General features: G+C 33.9%; 2 protein-coding genes across 2 annotated transcripts; both read left to right on the top strand.

Moving 5' to 3' along the window:
* Window positions 1-227: 227 nt before the first annotated feature.
* On the top strand, window positions 228-6886 carry LOC135126857 (uncharacterized). Its single transcript, XM_064053049.1, has 3 exons — window positions 228-359; window positions 5638-5810; window positions 5875-6886. The coding sequence occupies exons 1-3, from the start codon at window positions 334-336 to the stop codon at window positions 6018-6020; spliced, it is 345 nt and encodes a 114-aa protein (XP_063909119.1). The 5' UTR covers window positions 228-333; the 3' UTR covers window positions 6021-6886.
* A 140-nt stretch (window positions 6887-7026) lies between these two features.
* On the top strand, window positions 7027-17007 carry LOC135126851 (lysosomal aspartic protease-like). The gene is made up of 7 exons (XM_064053044.1): window positions 7027-7252; window positions 7302-7422; window positions 7476-7599; window positions 7726-7844; window positions 16070-16269; window positions 16325-16688; window positions 16738-17007. Exons 1-7 carry the CDS (start codon window positions 7188-7190, stop codon window positions 16897-16899), a joined length of 1155 nt encoding a protein of 384 aa, XP_063909114.1. The 5' UTR covers window positions 7027-7187; the 3' UTR covers window positions 16900-17007.
* The last annotated feature ends 21 nt before the right edge of the window (window positions 17008-17028 follow it).

Genomic DNA, 17028 nt, shown 5'->3' with positions numbered 1-17028 from the left:
GCCGACGCTGTCAAAATCGAAGCAAAACCCCAACCGCGGCTTAATTTTCCCAACGTTGGTATCCATCAAAATTGTGCAAGTTCTAAATTTAAATAAAATTATAACGGCAATAAAATAAATTTAGTCATAAGTAGAAAAATTTCCGTGGCGACTCTAGCCGAACGCTCTCACCTTGAACGCGCCAGCCAATCAGCGAGCGGCATCGTTCGCCTTCCTTTCTCCCCTTCTGCTTCGCATTCTCTCTGTCGTTTCGCTTGCTTCTATTCGTTAGTGTGCACGCTTTTAAGTTTTGCTCTTTTTTTTGGATAAATCGCCCCAAACAAATACAAAAACATGGCAGACAAGACGGCCCAACAAAAGTGAGTACACGTTTGTTTTGATTTTTGCGCGCTCCATTGAGAAACGCCCGAAAGAAGGCGTTTTTGATTTTGGCGGTAAAATGGTGAGTCCAAGGTGGCTGGCGACCGGTAATTCCGGCGTGACTGGTTCAGGGGCATCATTCGGGTCGCCTTGGGCCCGCCGCCTCCGACGGGGGCCGCCAGCCGCCCCCATGCCGCCTCCCCGCCGCGCGTTATCAGTGCCGTTATCGACGCGTCCATGTAATCACCCCGTTCGGATTAGCCTTTCCAGGAAATCGACCGCTTAAGTGCGTTTATCGACGTTCGAGGCGGCTGTGGAAATGTAAATAAACAAGCGTCGGTTGGAATTAACTATCTACAGGGTGATCCACTTAACGAGCGATCAAGGACGCCGCCGACTTGATCGTGAACGATTCATTCGTAATCGAAGTTACAGCACGAAGCGTTCGGAGGTTTTTTATTTTTTAAGTAACGTAACCGGAAATGTCTTGTTCTCACAAACCAATAGGCTGATTAGCGACGCGGCAAAGTGGGCCACTGAAAACAAAAGGTTTTTTCAACGGCGTCTGTCAATAGCGGTTCGGAAGTAAACTGAAGCACATGTTTTCGCTCTTGCGGCATGCTTCACACATAAAACGGGTGTGATGTTTGGAGTTTTTCAACAAGTTAATTTGTTTAGGTTAGAGATAATGCAGGTAATAAAAAAGCGGTGATGATGCCGCTGCAGTTGTAGGCGGAGTCGGGTCGTAGGGGATTGGGTCGAAGTTTAGACCCTTCGTTAAACGTGAATCATTATCGACAGTTGCCTAATTGTGGTTCTAAATTGATAGGTATAAAGGGAACGAATGCTGTTTGGCGGTATTAATTCATTCGACGAGTGGGGTTATTCGAAATTGTTACATTTGAAATCTACTTGTAGGGTATTGATCCATTATTCTAGTATGTGAAGAAAGCATGGAAAGATCAAAAAGAAACATTGTTTGTTAAACAACGATTTAATTGTTTGACAACAATTTTTCCAACCCACAGAATTAAACGTTTAGACTAATTTCCCACAAAGTCATAAAGTTATGCAAACCATGTAAAATATTTCTTAAAACATTTTTTTTATCAAATTTTGACGGTTTAAACAATCATCGTTACAGTGAATTAAAAAAAATGCAATGACCTCGGTTTGGAAATTCTCATATGAAAATTTACTCGTCCCAGATTTTAGTAATTATGTTTTGGAAATGACTTCTCAATTTAGTGACCTATGTATGTTGAAACTTTGTAGCAGAGCAGCAGCATTTGTTGCGTAAGTTGTTACTAATTAGAACATCAGCACATGCTGTAGAGTAGATTAAATTGGGAAGAAGCTGGGAATAGCATAGTGTAATAATAAAATTAATTTTGTGGTCACGAAAGCAGCATAACATTGGTAATTAATGATGCCACAAAAACATTTACGAAGAGAAACATAACTGAGACAGTTTTTTAAACGACAAAATTTGTGATCGTTTGAGACTACAGATTTATTAAAGCGTCATTTTGTGAAGTAGGCTGCTAAATTTTGTGAGGTTAGTTAGTTTTTTCTTTAATATAAAGGCACTGACAACTAGATATATCTCACCTCGAGTGTTTGAGGACCTCTTTTATTTATTTTACACTGAAATTAAATAAAACAAACTTACTATAGACGTTTAAAAGATCGTGGCGTTGTCGTAGTTGCTTACGTGCAACATGGTAATAATAATTCACAGACGATTTGTTTATTGCATATAGTTCGTTGGTGTTGACATACATAAGCAAACAAAAATGAGTGTGATAGGTATTGTATTTTAATTTTTTGTTGTAATAAACAATAAAGGTCTCAGATGACGCGCTTATCAAAAATTTAAAAGTTTTAATTTTAAGTATGGAACAGGCGTATTTTGAATTCTACTTGCGTATATACAGAATTAATAAAGCATTAATAGTTTTTCAAACACAAAAAAATATTTATATCGACTAATCAAGATAAATCATCTTGGGAGGAGAATGTTTACCTACTAGGTGCAACTGATAGCTACAAAATTAAATTGTGAAATAAATACAAACCAGACATATATGACCTCATTTCCACTAGTGTTTCAATTACTCATTATCTTGATCTTGAATTTATAGTTTAGGAAATTTCATTCTACCCTATAAAATTTTATTGACAATAACGATTACAATGGTAAGAAATATTTATAGCTCATACCAGTGCATCCGAATTTGTCGGAGAACATTTAGCAGGTAGTAGTACTCATAAAATAATGGTCCTTTTCGTTCGTGAGTAACGATGGTCCCTGTCCGGACCTGGATTATTCTGCTTTCTAACATCTGGGGATTACTGACACGCGACAACTTCAAGTTGTAAATATCTCTTGCTATTGTTGTACTGTCCGTCTCGTTATTGCCAATAAAATTTTATAAGGTAGAAAGAAATTTCCCAAACTATACGTGTATTAATAACCCATTGTTGGTCGTCAAGGGGTTGCTGTATAACGAAAATAACGGTTTTATGATTTTAACTTTTCTAAGCCCTTTATTTGCAAACAAAAAGCATATTCAAGTAATACCCCTAAACAGATAAACTGTCCTGTCTAAGAAAAGCGTGCCAACCAAACACCACAAAAGACGGCTACCTGGTTTGGGATGGTGTCATAAATTTGCATCTAATAACGTTGACAAGGGTGTTGGAGGAATCAAGGTCGTAAAACCATTATTCCCGTTGAACCCTGTAATGACATTGACACATTAAAAAAAGATTAATCAACGACAAATGTTAATGGATGATCGGCCTTCTTTTTCATTCCCTGTCGGCCGTAACAACCAGAGAGAGCATGATCGTGCACCAATTTTTGTTGATCGCTCCTTATATAGCCAGTGCATCCAGTAAATTGAGTTGCCAATGAAATTGATTACACTGAGCTTCTAGTGGATGCTGTATATATAAGAATATTGAAATCTAAATCACTCGGTACATCATTTAGTAGATATGGACTTCGTCCATCGCACTTGTTATTTTTAGAGTCGTCAAATAAAAATAACCGCATATAACCGCATGTCTTGTGGCTGCATATTATTGAGCAAGCGTAGAAATGTGATTTGAACACTGTGTATGAAATGAACTTGGAGATTCTTTTTTTCACTGGTGCACAATAAGTTCAAGACTTTTTTTTATTGTTTGGTCTAGCTTTTATGTATTTGTATTTACATGTCTTATTAATGTGTCAGTGTTAGCTCCCGTCTGTAAGATGTTTCAAGTATTTTAACAGGTCATAGCGATAAAAGCTAATTTTAATGATATGTTGAGTAACAGCGAAGATGGCATCTATAATGCTGTAATAATATCATCTTTGCTCTGCGTCCATTTTTAATTACAAATAAAATCATGTTACAGATGTTTAAAAAAAAAAACGATTTTAGTTTACAGTTATAGCGTTATCAAAAAAAATGTGTGTTTAGATCAACAAACTTATCTGAACTATTTGTTGATGTCATATCGTTGATTGATAAAGTCAATCTATCATTCATATAGGTTTTTCCGATTTTTTTGTTTCCTGAAGGTTCTGATATTTTGAAGAACAGTTCTCTGACCTAGTGCTGATTTGTTAGATAACACCGTAAAGTACCAACAAAAATAAAAGCGCATTTTTTATTGTTGATTATTAGTAATATATTCGCTGTAAAAAATTACAAATGCATAATTTTTGAAAAACAAAGATTATCTTTAGAAATACATTTTAAGTAAAATTTGAATCATCCGTTACACATATGCAATGAATACTGTAACAAGTTAAATTTTTGTAATTTGTTTTTATTTTTTTGTGTTCTGTAATGAATTCTCTTGTGCAATAAACCGCTTTCTTGTCAATATTGTGCAAATGTTAATTAATTAACCAATAATAATACTTGTTTTTTACTTCGTTATACCCAGTAATTAATCGGTCAACGAACCTAAACTAAACTAATTTTTTTTTTTTTTTGGAACACAAAGTCTGATTAAGTGTTTGTTGTTCTTAGTAAAGAAAACTTCCCTTAATCTTTCCTCGGTAGGATTAAATTTTCTGGCCTTATGAAAATGAAATTCGAGATTCAGGAATTATTATTACAAATCTCCAGCAACCATTGTGAATATATTAAAAAAATCAAAAATATTCAGAATATGAATCAGAAAAAGTACTCATTTTACTCAACGGGCCACTGAAAATGACTGATGACTCTGAATTCTGATGATTTGTAGCCAACGATGATATCATTTTTATATTGTGCTTAAAAGCAGCTCCAAAAATGTTGCTGTTCATAAGTTCACACCCACGAAAGATAAATAACGTTTGATTCGTGAAGAGTGCGTTAAAAGTCACCTGTGTATTTATAGGTATTAGGAAACCGAGTAAATATTGCTTAAATTGTTAAATAAGATGTATGTACTGATAACTAGGTGTTCAATTTTGTGTCATCGTGAGACACAAATTCATTTTTACTATTCTCATGTAGCAAATTTTCTAATCAGTCGTTTGTGTTGTCACGTTATTTATGTGTCCGCATAGTTTTAATTTAGTCAAATGATAACTCAAATGTAGACCAACCAACATTGTTTGATAAACATGGTGGTATTTGTAATTCTGATATACACGAAATAGACAGTTAAATATTTATTTAGTGTCGTGCAAAAAAGTGTCTGAGAACAGAAAACTAACATTACGAGCAAAACATCGATAAACTATCGTTATTTTATTGTCTGTAGTACTAGGTGCAGACCTTATAAACCAAGTTTATAAATATACATAGTATCAGTTTATTTTTGTTTTGTGTATCAAATAGTGCATCAAGTATTTTTTTAAAACATAGTGGTGATGATATTCAGGCCACATTCTACATTGGTTTTATGGCCATCGCTCTAGGTAACCATACTGTAACATGGGTGCAACCTTGGAAGTAGATTACTGATTATAAGTTCATTAGCACTTTTAATTTGATGAGCATATTTTATAAAACCCACTGCTAAATAAATTGTAATCTTATAAATGTTAAGAAGATGGATCGATAATAATCGGAATAACTGCAAAAGCACAAACGAAAATTTTAAGAAATCTTCGTAAAATTATCTTCAACCGGAACATTTTTTCACTCGGTAACGAAAAAGTTAATTTGTAAAAATAAAGAAGAGGTCATTGCATGCGTATGAAACTTGTCATGGTTCGTTAAGCGAATCGTCAGAAGCACTTTTTTTAGTCACTGTCAAGTGTAACGATTCTAAATTCACCAGGGAAGTCCAATCCACCGCCGAGGAGGTCGACAAATCCAAAACCGAGGAGACGACTCCTGCGGAATCCGAAAATGGCGACAATGCGGAGAATGGTGAACCAGCCGAGAAAGAAAATGGCAAAGAGACGGAAGTCGAGGAAGAAGAAACCACTGCCGCTGCCACTGACGACACAGGTTGGTACAGCGTTCGCGTAGTCTTGTGGCTTGATGTGTGTGATTAACGGATGTGTTGTTGCAGATAAAGTTTGCTCAGTAAAGAGAAAATCAACAGGTGGTGATGCCACTAACGAAACTCCAGCCGAAGGCGCAACTCCCGAGAAGAAGGCCAAGCTTGGAGAGACAACTGAAGCGGAATCAAATGGTGAAGCTGAGGTTGCAGCTTAAACAATAAACCACACAAATAACGAATTTAATCATAAGTTTCATTTAGTTTTGTATTTGTGTAATGTTAGGGTTTGCAAATCACGCTGGCCACCCTAACATCGCACATCGTGTACTACATGACACCACTATTTTAGAAAATTGCATTTATTTTTTAGTTTTCGTTTTGGCACACCATTTACTAACATTCCCATTCAAATGGAAAGTTCAATGTTGCTCTACTCTAATGATACAGTTTGTAGATTGTGGGTGCCAAGTTAGGTGCATTTGTGTACTTAAAAGTGTACTTTTTTACATAAATCAACGTTGCGATACTTGCATTTGATGACAGTATCACTGACCACAATTCCTATTTGCTGAAACTTTTTTTCATTTTAGATTAAAGATTGATGTTTTATAGGTGACAAGGGTTTCACAATAAAAGTCTTTGTCTAACACCAGATTATTTAGACACCCGATCGTCAGTCACAGTGTTGTGAAATGCATGTGTCAGATAGTTTCAGTAAGTAAGAGTAATAACCGTTGTCCTGTGTTGTGAATTTAATGTAAGATATTACGGCACATGTTGAGTGTCTTAGAAGATTTAAGAATTTTGTTATTGTAAAATGTGGTGAATCTCTAGGAGCCAGCTCTGCCATTACCTCACTAACACTGGTTTCTAAATGTGTTCATATCAGACATTACTAATTTTATACTGCTTTAATTTTTGTACTAAATTACTTGGAAATATTTATACATATGTTGTGAATTGATGACTAACAGTATTTTGTAAAGGGTTCTCCGGATAGGAGTTTTACTGCTATGGTACAAACTGTTTGTATTTAATTAGTGGTATGGCAATAAAGAGTTAGTTTCCGGTAAAATATCAACCGCCTTTCTTTATCTGAAAGATAACCTTCGACACTATTTGAAAATTCCGCTGTGAGTAAACAACAGGTTCGGCAACAAGATTTCATCATTGCGCAGCTTCTATCGATTAGAAACTTGGTAATTTTATTACGGTCGAGTTGGTAGCTGTCAATTTTACCGGAGCCGGTCACATTAATTTTCTTACGATAAAACTGTTGGTTCATTGTTATCTTTTTATTATCGCGGGACAAGTTATAAATACAAATAGCTCTCAAAAGTCAGAGCTCAGAGTAAACGTTCGATTGGTACCAAACAATAACAATGATTCGGTGTAATTTCATATTTTTATGTCTTTGTTTTCTCGTTACGACTCATGCTTTTGTCAGGTAATTTAATTTTTTATTCTCTATTTATATGTAACCATTAATTTTCTAGAGTACCTTTGTATAAAGTCAAGTCGGCAAGACGCACTTTGCAAGAAGTAGGAACCCATGTCCAACAAACCCGGATGAGATATGGAGGACCAACTCCAGAACCACTCTCAAATTATCTAGATGTAATTAGTACCAATATTTGAAAAAACCTTCCAAGCTACATTAATTTTTTCAGGCCCAATATTACGGCCCTATTTCCATTGGGAGTCCCCCACAGAGTTTTAAGGTTGTCTTTGATACGGGATCATCTAATTTATGGGTGCCTTCTAAGAAATGTCATTATACAAACATAGCGTGCTGTAAGTATATATTTGTTATTGCCAAACGGTAAGTTCATGTGATAAATAACCACAGGTCACAAAACATGCGAGATAAATATTTTTCATTATTAATATTAAAAAACTAACAATAATTATTACTTTCAGTGTTGCACAACAAATATGACTCGACTCAGTCCAAGACTTACAAGAAAAATGGGACTGCCTTTGCAATTCAATATGGCTCAGGAAGTTTGAGTGGATTTTTGTCAACCGATGTGGTTAATGTAAGTACTGTTAAATCAATATTTGCCTACGTGATGGTCCCAGGTGTATTTGATATTTGATTGATAAGAGAAGCAGTTGCTTTATATTATTTGAAATATACCTTTTTATGAAACTTTCTTTTGATGAAAATTTTTTGGATCTGTAAATCAGTGTGAAAGTTTTGGTTTTGCTGCATCATTTCTTTTTCTGCTGTGAAAGCTGTTAAAGTGACGTGCTGTTGTTCTGCTCTAAATGATCCTCAAATTTTCCATTATTTTCAAGTTTTCAGGAGAATATTCTACATTTTTACATTTTAGTAAATGCGTGATTTTATTGCCAAGTAAAGTCACAAACAAGCATTTCTTTAACTGTTAATTGTTTGACGCTAGGGTATTCTTATTTATTTATATTAGTACTGATAACAAAAGTGTTAATTTTCCTTAACAGTTGTGTAAATTGATAACATCACTGTTAATTACCTGTTTCCTACTTGTTCATGCCAACTGTGAGAGGTGAATCATCACTTCAATTTTGTTAAACAATAATTTGGCAACCAACCACATCAAGTGTTTTTACAATACATGAATTAAATCAAGTGAATGGAGCTACTATAATTAGAATGATAATTTTTTTATGAAACAGTTTGTAACAAATTTGATCATGGATTGTAACAGTAAGTTCATTAATTTTTCTAGAAAAAAAAAATATATATATATAATTTGTTTTTTAAAATTTGCATAAGACTTTTGAAACGGTGATGGGATTTTTTATCATTTTCTAAAAACAAAAACAAAAAATCGTCAGAAATTCAGTATTTGTCAAAAACCGAAATTTTTGATGCCAGATATTCTAATAAAAACAATAATGGACTAAACAACAGAAGCATTAATTTCTTTCATTTTTGTTTTTGTCAGAAATGAGTTTCTTTTTCATGTGAATATGTTTTATTTAAGAATATTTTTTGTAATAAGCTGAACACGTATTGAAGGTCCTTATGAAGAGCAATTAGAATTCTTTTGGTAAGAACAAATCGCAAACGTCGGTTCTGAAAGTACCAAACCAAAGAAAAAAATCGAATAACATTATTTACCTACTTTGTTTTTGGTTTTTGAAATTATGACATACGACTACCACATAAGCACAATATGTATTTAATATATAAAAAGTTACATTTACAGCGATATGTGAAAATGGTACATATTATAAATATATGTAACCTCAACTTACACAGGCCTGCAAAATTTAAATGTTCAAAGACCTGTTTTTGCCTCAGCTGTTTCGCACATTTGTTGTATTGCTAATTACGAATATGAATTTCATATTTTGCGTAAGGTTTATTTAGAAAAAAATATGAAAAACTAAAATTTAAAAAATTCAGAAATAAAAGAAAAATTAAGTACATGTTTATTTTGTACATGCATTTTTTTACACATTGACAAACATATTTTTGTCCATTTATTCAAAATTTTTATGAAATCGTTGCATTAAGAAAGCCAATAGAAATATTCTTTAATCACCCATACTCCGCCACTGTCTATGATTCGAACGTATTATGTTACGAAAACATACTCTGTTAACTTGTTTATATTTGGTCTGGAGTGCATTTCCCCTCGGCCTATTACAGAAAACAGATTAACACTTGCTCCAAAAATATGAATGGAAAATGTTCCGATCAACATTATTTCAGCAAGGACACATACGTCAATTCCAACACTTGCATTGTAAATTGCTAACGAATAACCTTGCATGAACTCCGTTTACAATTTCGATTTTTTTGCGAGAATTTGGATATCTCGAGGTAAAATTCGAGACGGATTCATTAACAACAAGTTCAGGAGTGTGTTATCTAATAAAATTTAAATCTTACTGTGTTAAATCAAAAGCGGCTCATTTTCCTGAAATTCTGGGAACGGAGTATATATACATCCTAAAAAGTTGATGTAATCACAAAGTTTTATTACGAAATACTCAGTTAATATGTACATACACTTAGCATGTTTACATAGGTTGTCAAAAATAAATATGTAAATAAAATTCCCAGAACTAAATTTTATATTTTGTCTGAAGAACTGAATTGGTGTGATTGTGCTTCAGGGACAATGGGAGCTTTGTCTGAATAACTTTGAACCAAGTTTAGTTAAAGAAATAGTGGAGGTATAAAACAAAGATCGGATTCGTCTATCCACTCCTTTAAACGGAAGGTTGATATTACGTAATCTTGAAAACCGTTAGATAGCTGAATTGGTAATAAAATCAACGATTAATTGACGCCGACAGTTGTCTGTAAATCCTTGTTTATAAAAACGCCATACTTTATCGTACTTTCAGTCAATTTAGTAACGTTTATTTATTTAATTTTAAGGTATCTTGAACCAGGTATTTGCTATATGTATACACATATTTGCTAACTAAGGTTTGTTTATGTAGCTTGATTACGCACACATCAGTCGTTTACGAAATTTGTTGAGAATTTTTTTTAATTTAATCCTACATGCAATGTTGATTTATACTTTTCATACCTCTTGTGACTTTTAATTTTAATTCTTAAAGATATATCTTGTTGAAATACAAATAGGAATCACTTAGGAAACAGTTGCCAAAAGATTTTAGTTTTAAACAATAGGCGTTATCACTGTATTTTTGTGTACTAATAAAAATTTACAGTTTAAAAATTAAAAATGTAAGCCTTTAATCTGTAAAACTATAAATTACAGATTCTCGGTCGAGGGTTGGCGGTGCGCAAATAGTGAACAGGGGCGGATTTGCATTATTGTGTGACTGAGGCTGTCTATAAATCGTGGTAATATTCTTTGTCTGTGTGTCAGGCGTCTGTATCCATTTTTATTAGACAAGGAATCTCCGAAACTGCAGAACCGATTGTTGTCAAATTTTGTTTGTATGTTAGAAATATCACGTAAATGGTTAAACGGGAACTAAAATTTGGCTAAGCGTCCTCACCAACAATTTGATGACGTCGTTTCAAAGAATTCTGTTTTAAAATGATTTAAATATTATACAGTAATATACTCCTATAGTTGTGGTGTACGAATCTGCTTTGAGTTTTTTCCTAAACCTCCAAATGTTCACAAAAAATTAACACAGTATAATAACGGTTTACCTTGAGTGTACGACATCCAGACCGTGGCTCAGTTTGGCCGTTTGTTTTATGTGGATGACGTCATAATAAATTTTTATTGATCAATAACAATTATAGTAATACTATCCAGAACATTGTGTTTAACTGTGGCTTAATTAATAATTTTAGTCCTCTGTTTTGAGGCGACAAACTGATTCAAATCAAACAAATTTCTACGCGACATTCTTTGGAAGTGTAAACACATACTTGAAGTTAAAGCTTGTTTTTATTGCTGAGAGTCCATTTTTCTCCGTTGGTTATCTGCTTTAAATATATTTTACTTGTGCAATTTGCACAATCCCTTGCAGTTTGCGTCTCCACGGCGCAGAGGCAGCAGAGGTGTTATTTATTTATTTATAGAGGTTATCACAAAACAAACATTGCAAAATCTAATTTTATAATCTTTGAAAATAGCGTTATTTGTTGGGCTTGTACTTGAGGAGCGAGGGAAGTTCTGTCAAAATAAACTTCGACCATTTTTTTATTATTATTTATTTCTAATCATGAGAAATCGAAGAACGCCCGTTTAGTGACTCACCATATATACATATATTTAATATCATCAAAGGTTGTTACGTTAAATATTAATTATTTGTCTGTTGTCTCCATTCGAACATCTCACTAACGTCTCCATTTCTAGTTTGTTCTAAATATAAATTTAAAATTGTTCAAGTTTTTTAATTAAATTCAAGTTTAGAGAAAAATTATACATACATAATAGTAATAGAGTCCATCGGGGGACTTGCCAGTTTCATGTTTTCTCCACATTGCATGACCCCTAGAGTACAAAAAAAGTGTTCCCCGTGTCCATCTGTCTGTCTGTCTTTCTGTCGTCTGTATCGATTTTTATTCATTAAACAATCTCCAAAAGTACTGGACCGATTGTTGTCAAATTGTGTATGTATGTTAGGAATATTATCTAGGTGGTAAAAGGCTAACCAACACTTGGTTAATCATCCCCACCACCAATAAGATGACGTCATCTCCAAAATTTACCGTACTATTTTTTTTTATTTATAAAATATATACTCCTGCACTTGTGGTGTATGAATCCGTATTGAGTTTTCACCCAAAGCATCCAAATTTTTGGGGAAAAAACAAAACTTAAGAAAATTTTGCAATTTAAATTTGAAACTGCAAAACCGAATGTTATGAAATCTTGCAAACGTTTTAAGATTATTGTAGTCATGGTAAATCGTTAATCAAAATTGATCGTTTATTCCATCCCAAAAAATGTATGACTAAACTTGCAAAATACTATGAGATTGTACAGGTAATTTATCATTGCGTTCACATTATTCGGACTGCTTATACAGAGTGACTCAAAAAAATTAATGAATCAATTTATTCCATCGATTAAATCAGGACCTGCACTAAATTTTGCAGACGTTATCTGTTCGTCCGTCTGTCTGTCTGTTTGTCGGTCTGTCTGTCCGTCTGTCTCCCGTCCCGGATTTATATTAGGAATATCATGTAGATGGTAAAACGCTAACTAAAAAAAAATGCCTAATCATCCCCACCAATAATGTGATGACGTCACTTCAAAATTGCACATAGTATATGGGTTTTAAGTTGTATGAAATAACATAGTCCTACACGTGTAGTTTACGATTCCGTATTGAGTTTTTACCCGAAACGTCCAGATTTTTGGAAAAAATAAAATTATAAAAAAACATTTTGCAATTCAATTTTGAATCTGCAAAACCGAAAGCTTTGAAATCTTGCAGATGGTTTACAGTTATTATAAGTATGATAAATTTTTAATCAAAATATACATATTTACTTATCCCCTCCAAAAAATTGATGACGTCAGCTCAAAAGTTTGCCGAATAAATCCTATCTAAAATGTACCAAATATGATGAGTCTGTACATGTGATTCCATTCATATTTTGTGGATTTGCATATACATGGTGACAAAAAAAAAATTAATGAATGCGCGAATTTATTTTATTGATTTAATCAGAAACTACAAAACCGAATGCTTTGAAATCTTGGAGATGTTTTAAAGTTATCATAGGCATGGTAAATTTTTGATCAAAATGTATTTGCTCATCCCCCCTAAAAAATTGATGACGCCACCCCAAAATTTTGCTGAAAAAATGCTATATTAAATGTACAAAGTATGATGAGTCTACACTTGTGCATTAATATTTTTTAGATTTGCTTATACGGGGTGTGTGAAAAAAATTAATGACTGAATCAATTTATTTTATTGATTAAATCAAGAGTTGCAAAACTGAATACTTTGAAATCTTGACGTTTTGAAGTTATTGTAAGCATGGTAACTTTTTAATGAAAATGTATCTATTAGTCATTGGATTCGTATTTTCTAGATTTGCTTAAACAGGTGACTTAAAAAAATTAATAAATCAGTCAATTTATTATTGATCAAATTAAGAATGAGCCGCCCCATTTTCTGGAAAATGTGAGAATACGCTCGTCTTTATAACAATAAAATAATGATAAGGTAAGAATTACAGTTAATAATAACATTCAGAATATTGTGTTCAATGGAGGCTTATGAATAATTTTAGTCATATGCTTTGGGGCGATAAACTCATTCAAATCAAACAAATGTCTACGTGACATTCTTCCGATGTGCTGTAAATAATTTTTTTGCACTCATGACTTTTTTGATGACCTTCGCGCATTCAGCAGCATGCGGGAGGTCGAACATCGCACACAGGTACTTTTTGCTGTGCGTTGCCATGGTAGCCTAGCCCGGAAACGTCAAATTGCCAATTGTTTACGGCGCCGTCAACGTCGTTGTTTATAAATAAAGCTAGGCGGTCGAAATTTATTCATCCCCACTACCCGTCTGGAGTGCGGCCGGTGCAACCTTGCCTTACTCGCTTCTCGCTTTCCAATTGTGCATCATTTTTGATAATTTACAGAAATAGTTTTATTTTCAGCGAAACCTACACTTGAAAATTATTAAAAATATTATTAATATTATTATGTCGTAGATATGGATTTTAAAATCATCAACTGACATTCAGTTATATAACATTTGTTTTCTCATAATTTTCTTCGCGATGCGTAACATCGGCTGGGAGCCACTGGTCTGCCGTGGTAGGGGTCCATACACAGTGCATACATTTCAACCGCCTAGCCCTATTTATAAATAACTTACAGTTAATCTTTTCGATTTAAAAGTTTATTCGTTGCAAATAATATTGTACGCAACACGTTCGTGAAGCCTGCTTCTCGTTTAGATTTGCTTAAACAGGTGGCTCAAAAAAATTAATGAATGGGACAATTTATTTTATTCATTAAATCAGGAACGGCTCACTCGATTTTCCCAGAAAATTTTGGGAATACAATATAGTATATTTTTAATATTACACACATCCAAGTTGATATACGTGTCCTTGCAAAAATGTTGATGACGTCATCATCAAATTGTGTAAAGAAAAAACTCAACTCGAATATGTTTCATTGTACGTCAGGAGCGAGGGAAGTTCTGTCGAAACAACTTTCAACCAATATTTTTTAAGATTAAAATTAATGAACGAGTTTAAGTTTTTAATTTCGTTAATTAAATCTGGAACGACATCCCATTTTCCCGAAAATTTATTAGTATTGCGTCCCGAGCGTAAACGAAGTATTGTAATGGAGTCCATCGGACGAATGGCCACTTTTATGTTTTCTCGACGTTTCATGACCCCTACACTACGAAAAAAGTAGTATTCCGAAACCGCTGGACTGATTGTTATCAAATTTTGTATGTTTATTAGAAATATCATGTATGTGGTTAAATGCTAACCAAAATTTGGCTAATCATCCCCACCAACAATTTGATGATGTCATTTCAATGAATGGTCTTTTAAAATGATGTGAATGTTACACAAAAATATACTCATATGCTTGTAGTGTACGAATCCACTTTAATTTTTTTCGCTAAACGTTCAAATTTTTGCAAAAACATTTGCAAGGTATAATAACGTTTTATTCCCAACACGATTTATACGTCTGCGTGACGCAATTTTTCAAAAAAAGTGGAATTTGTTCCAAAGTAACTTTGGACCAATTTTTGCCTTTTGTATGTGGTAGTCATTCTTTTCTAAAGCAACATTTTAATGAAGATCGCTTAAAGATATTCATGCATTATAAAGCCAACGGAGACGTGATTAGAATTACATGTGGTTTATATTTTTCGTAAGTTTATTTTTACAAATAAACTTACAATTTTTACAGCAACCCACAACACACATTACAATGTGGACGCAGTTGTAATAAGTTATGCATTATGAATTTAAATTTTTAACAACTTCGATTTAAAAGGATTTTAGTAAAAGTTATTGGAAAAAAATACATGACGGTCGTGAGTAGAGATTTTATCCACTCGAGAAAGTTAATCACTCGACTAAACGCCTCATATACTAAACTTTCTCCTCCTACATTATCATCATAAATTTTTATGATATAGTTCTTGTAAGAGGAAAATTCATTTTTTGTGGTGATTCTCCCTGAAAATCTATTTTATTTATATACGTAGTTCTGGCATTCGTAGTGGACCGGATAATTGTTTTCTTATGCTTTGACCTACTTCTTATGCTAAAATATCTTGTATTTATAGAGTGAATCAAAGAAAGGTATCAAATTGTGATTCTTTATGGGTAAAGGTAACAAGACAGAAAGAAATTTGTTTTCCACTAATTAGTTTGTCTGTGTCAGGCGCTAGAGCAACGGTGACATCAAAAATTTTTAGTGGAGCTAAGTCGCTTGCTTGGATTAATTTACAGTTCAAAAATGCTTATTTTGAGTTTTGCTGATTATAATAATTTTATTTGTAAGTAGTCTTCTTAAGACATAGTTGGATCCTTATAAACGTTGCACTACTACACTCAAAAATAAACTTGATAACACATATTTAGTCAGCAAAAAATGAATATTTTAATTTGTCCGTTTATGGTTGTCTCTTTACCCATAAAGATTTTATTGTTTGGTGCCTTATTTTATTATTATTTGGAATGAAATGAGAATAACACCGAAACTTATCCAACATTTAATAATAATAATAATAATAATTTAATAATAAATGCCTAGCCAGTTGCTTACTGAAATCATTAAATACGAACCACCTAATGTTTAGATAATTGTTCTAGGTCGGTGGTTTAAATATACAGCAACAAACCTTCGCCGAAGCCCTAAGTGAACCAGGTTTGGCCTTCGTTGCCGCAAAATTCGATGGAATTTTGGGAATGGCTTACAGCCGCATTTCTGTGGACGGTGTCGTTCCTGTCTTTTACAACATGATGTCACAAAACCTCATAGGTCAACCTATATTCTCTTTCTATCTGAATCGGTTTGCGCTTGTTTGTTTACACACAATATCGTGGACTAAAGTACGATATTTATAGGGACCCCAGTGCTGCTCAAGGAGGTGAAATCATCTTGGGCGGTTCAGATCCAGCCCATTACAAAGGTGACTTCACCTACCTACCCGTCGATAGACAAGCCTATTGGCAATTCAAGATGGACAGTTTGACAGTGGGCAAAGGCACATTCTGTGCCAATGGCTGCGAGGCTATCGCCGATACCGGAACTAGCTTAATCGCCGGACCAGTTAGCGAAGTTCAGGGTATAAATAAAGCTATTGGGGCCACACCCATCGTGGGCGGTGAATACATGGTCGACTGTAACCTCATCCCCAAACTACCTTTGATTGATTTCAATTTGGCAGGAAAGAACTTCACCTTGGAAGGAAAAGATTACGTTTTGAGGGTAAGTAGTTTTAGTTAGAAAGAGTAGCAAGTTTGAAAATACATTGTAGGTGTCACAAATGGGTAAAACTATTTGCTTGTCTGGCTTTATGGGAATCGATATTCCTCCACCAAACGGGCCGTTGTGGATCTTAGGCGATGTTTTCATTGGGAAGTTTTACACCGAATTTGACTTGGGCAATAACAGAGTCGGTTTTGCCGAAGCTGCTTAAGTGCTTCTATTCGTTATTCCAAAGATTCCTAGTTTTTTAAAGTTTCTGTGTAAGCTGTAACGCTTGTAGATATGTCTCTCTAAATAAAGTTTACTGCAGTTAGTTTAACTCCGCTTTTTCTTAAGGACT

The sequence above is a fragment of the Zophobas morio genome, unplaced genomic scaffold, assembly GCF_036711695.1.
Source record: "Zophobas morio isolate AGI-343-1 ecotype UQ-CSIRO unplaced genomic scaffold, CSIRO_AGI_Zmor_V1 ptg000011l, whole genome shotgun sequence".
In the NCBI taxonomy this organism is placed as follows: Eukaryota; Metazoa; Arthropoda; class Insecta; order Coleoptera; family Tenebrionidae; genus Zophobas; species Zophobas morio.
This window is presented reverse-complemented; position numbering and strand designations above follow the sequence as displayed.

What these genes read in the sequence shown, in the direction of transcription:
- LOC135126857 (XM_064053049.1), top strand. Translation starts at nt 334, where the DNA reads ATGGCAGACAAGACGGCCCAACAAAA. An exon ending in GACAAGACGGCCCAACAAAA is followed by an intron (nt 360 to 5,637) that starts GTGAGTACACGT and finishes TAAATTCACCAG; the next exon opens with GGAAGTCCAATCCACCGCCG. An exon ending in CGCTGCCACTGACGACACAG is followed by an intron (nt 5,811 to 5,874) that starts GTTGGTACAGCG and finishes GTGTTGTTGCAG; the next exon opens with ATAAAGTTTGCTCAGTAAAG.
- LOC135126851 (XM_064053044.1), top strand. Translation starts at nt 7,188, where the DNA reads ATGATTCGGTGTAATTTCATATTTTTATGTCTTTGTTTTCTCGTTACG. An exon ending in ACGACTCATGCTTTTGTCAG is followed by an intron (nt 7,253 to 7,301) that starts GTAATTTAATTT and finishes TTAATTTTCTAG; the next exon opens with AGTACCTTTGTATAAAGTCA. An exon ending in TTATACAAACATAGCGTGCT is followed by an intron (nt 7,600 to 7,725) that starts GTAAGTATATAT and finishes TATTACTTTCAG; the next exon opens with TGTTGCACAACAAATATGAC.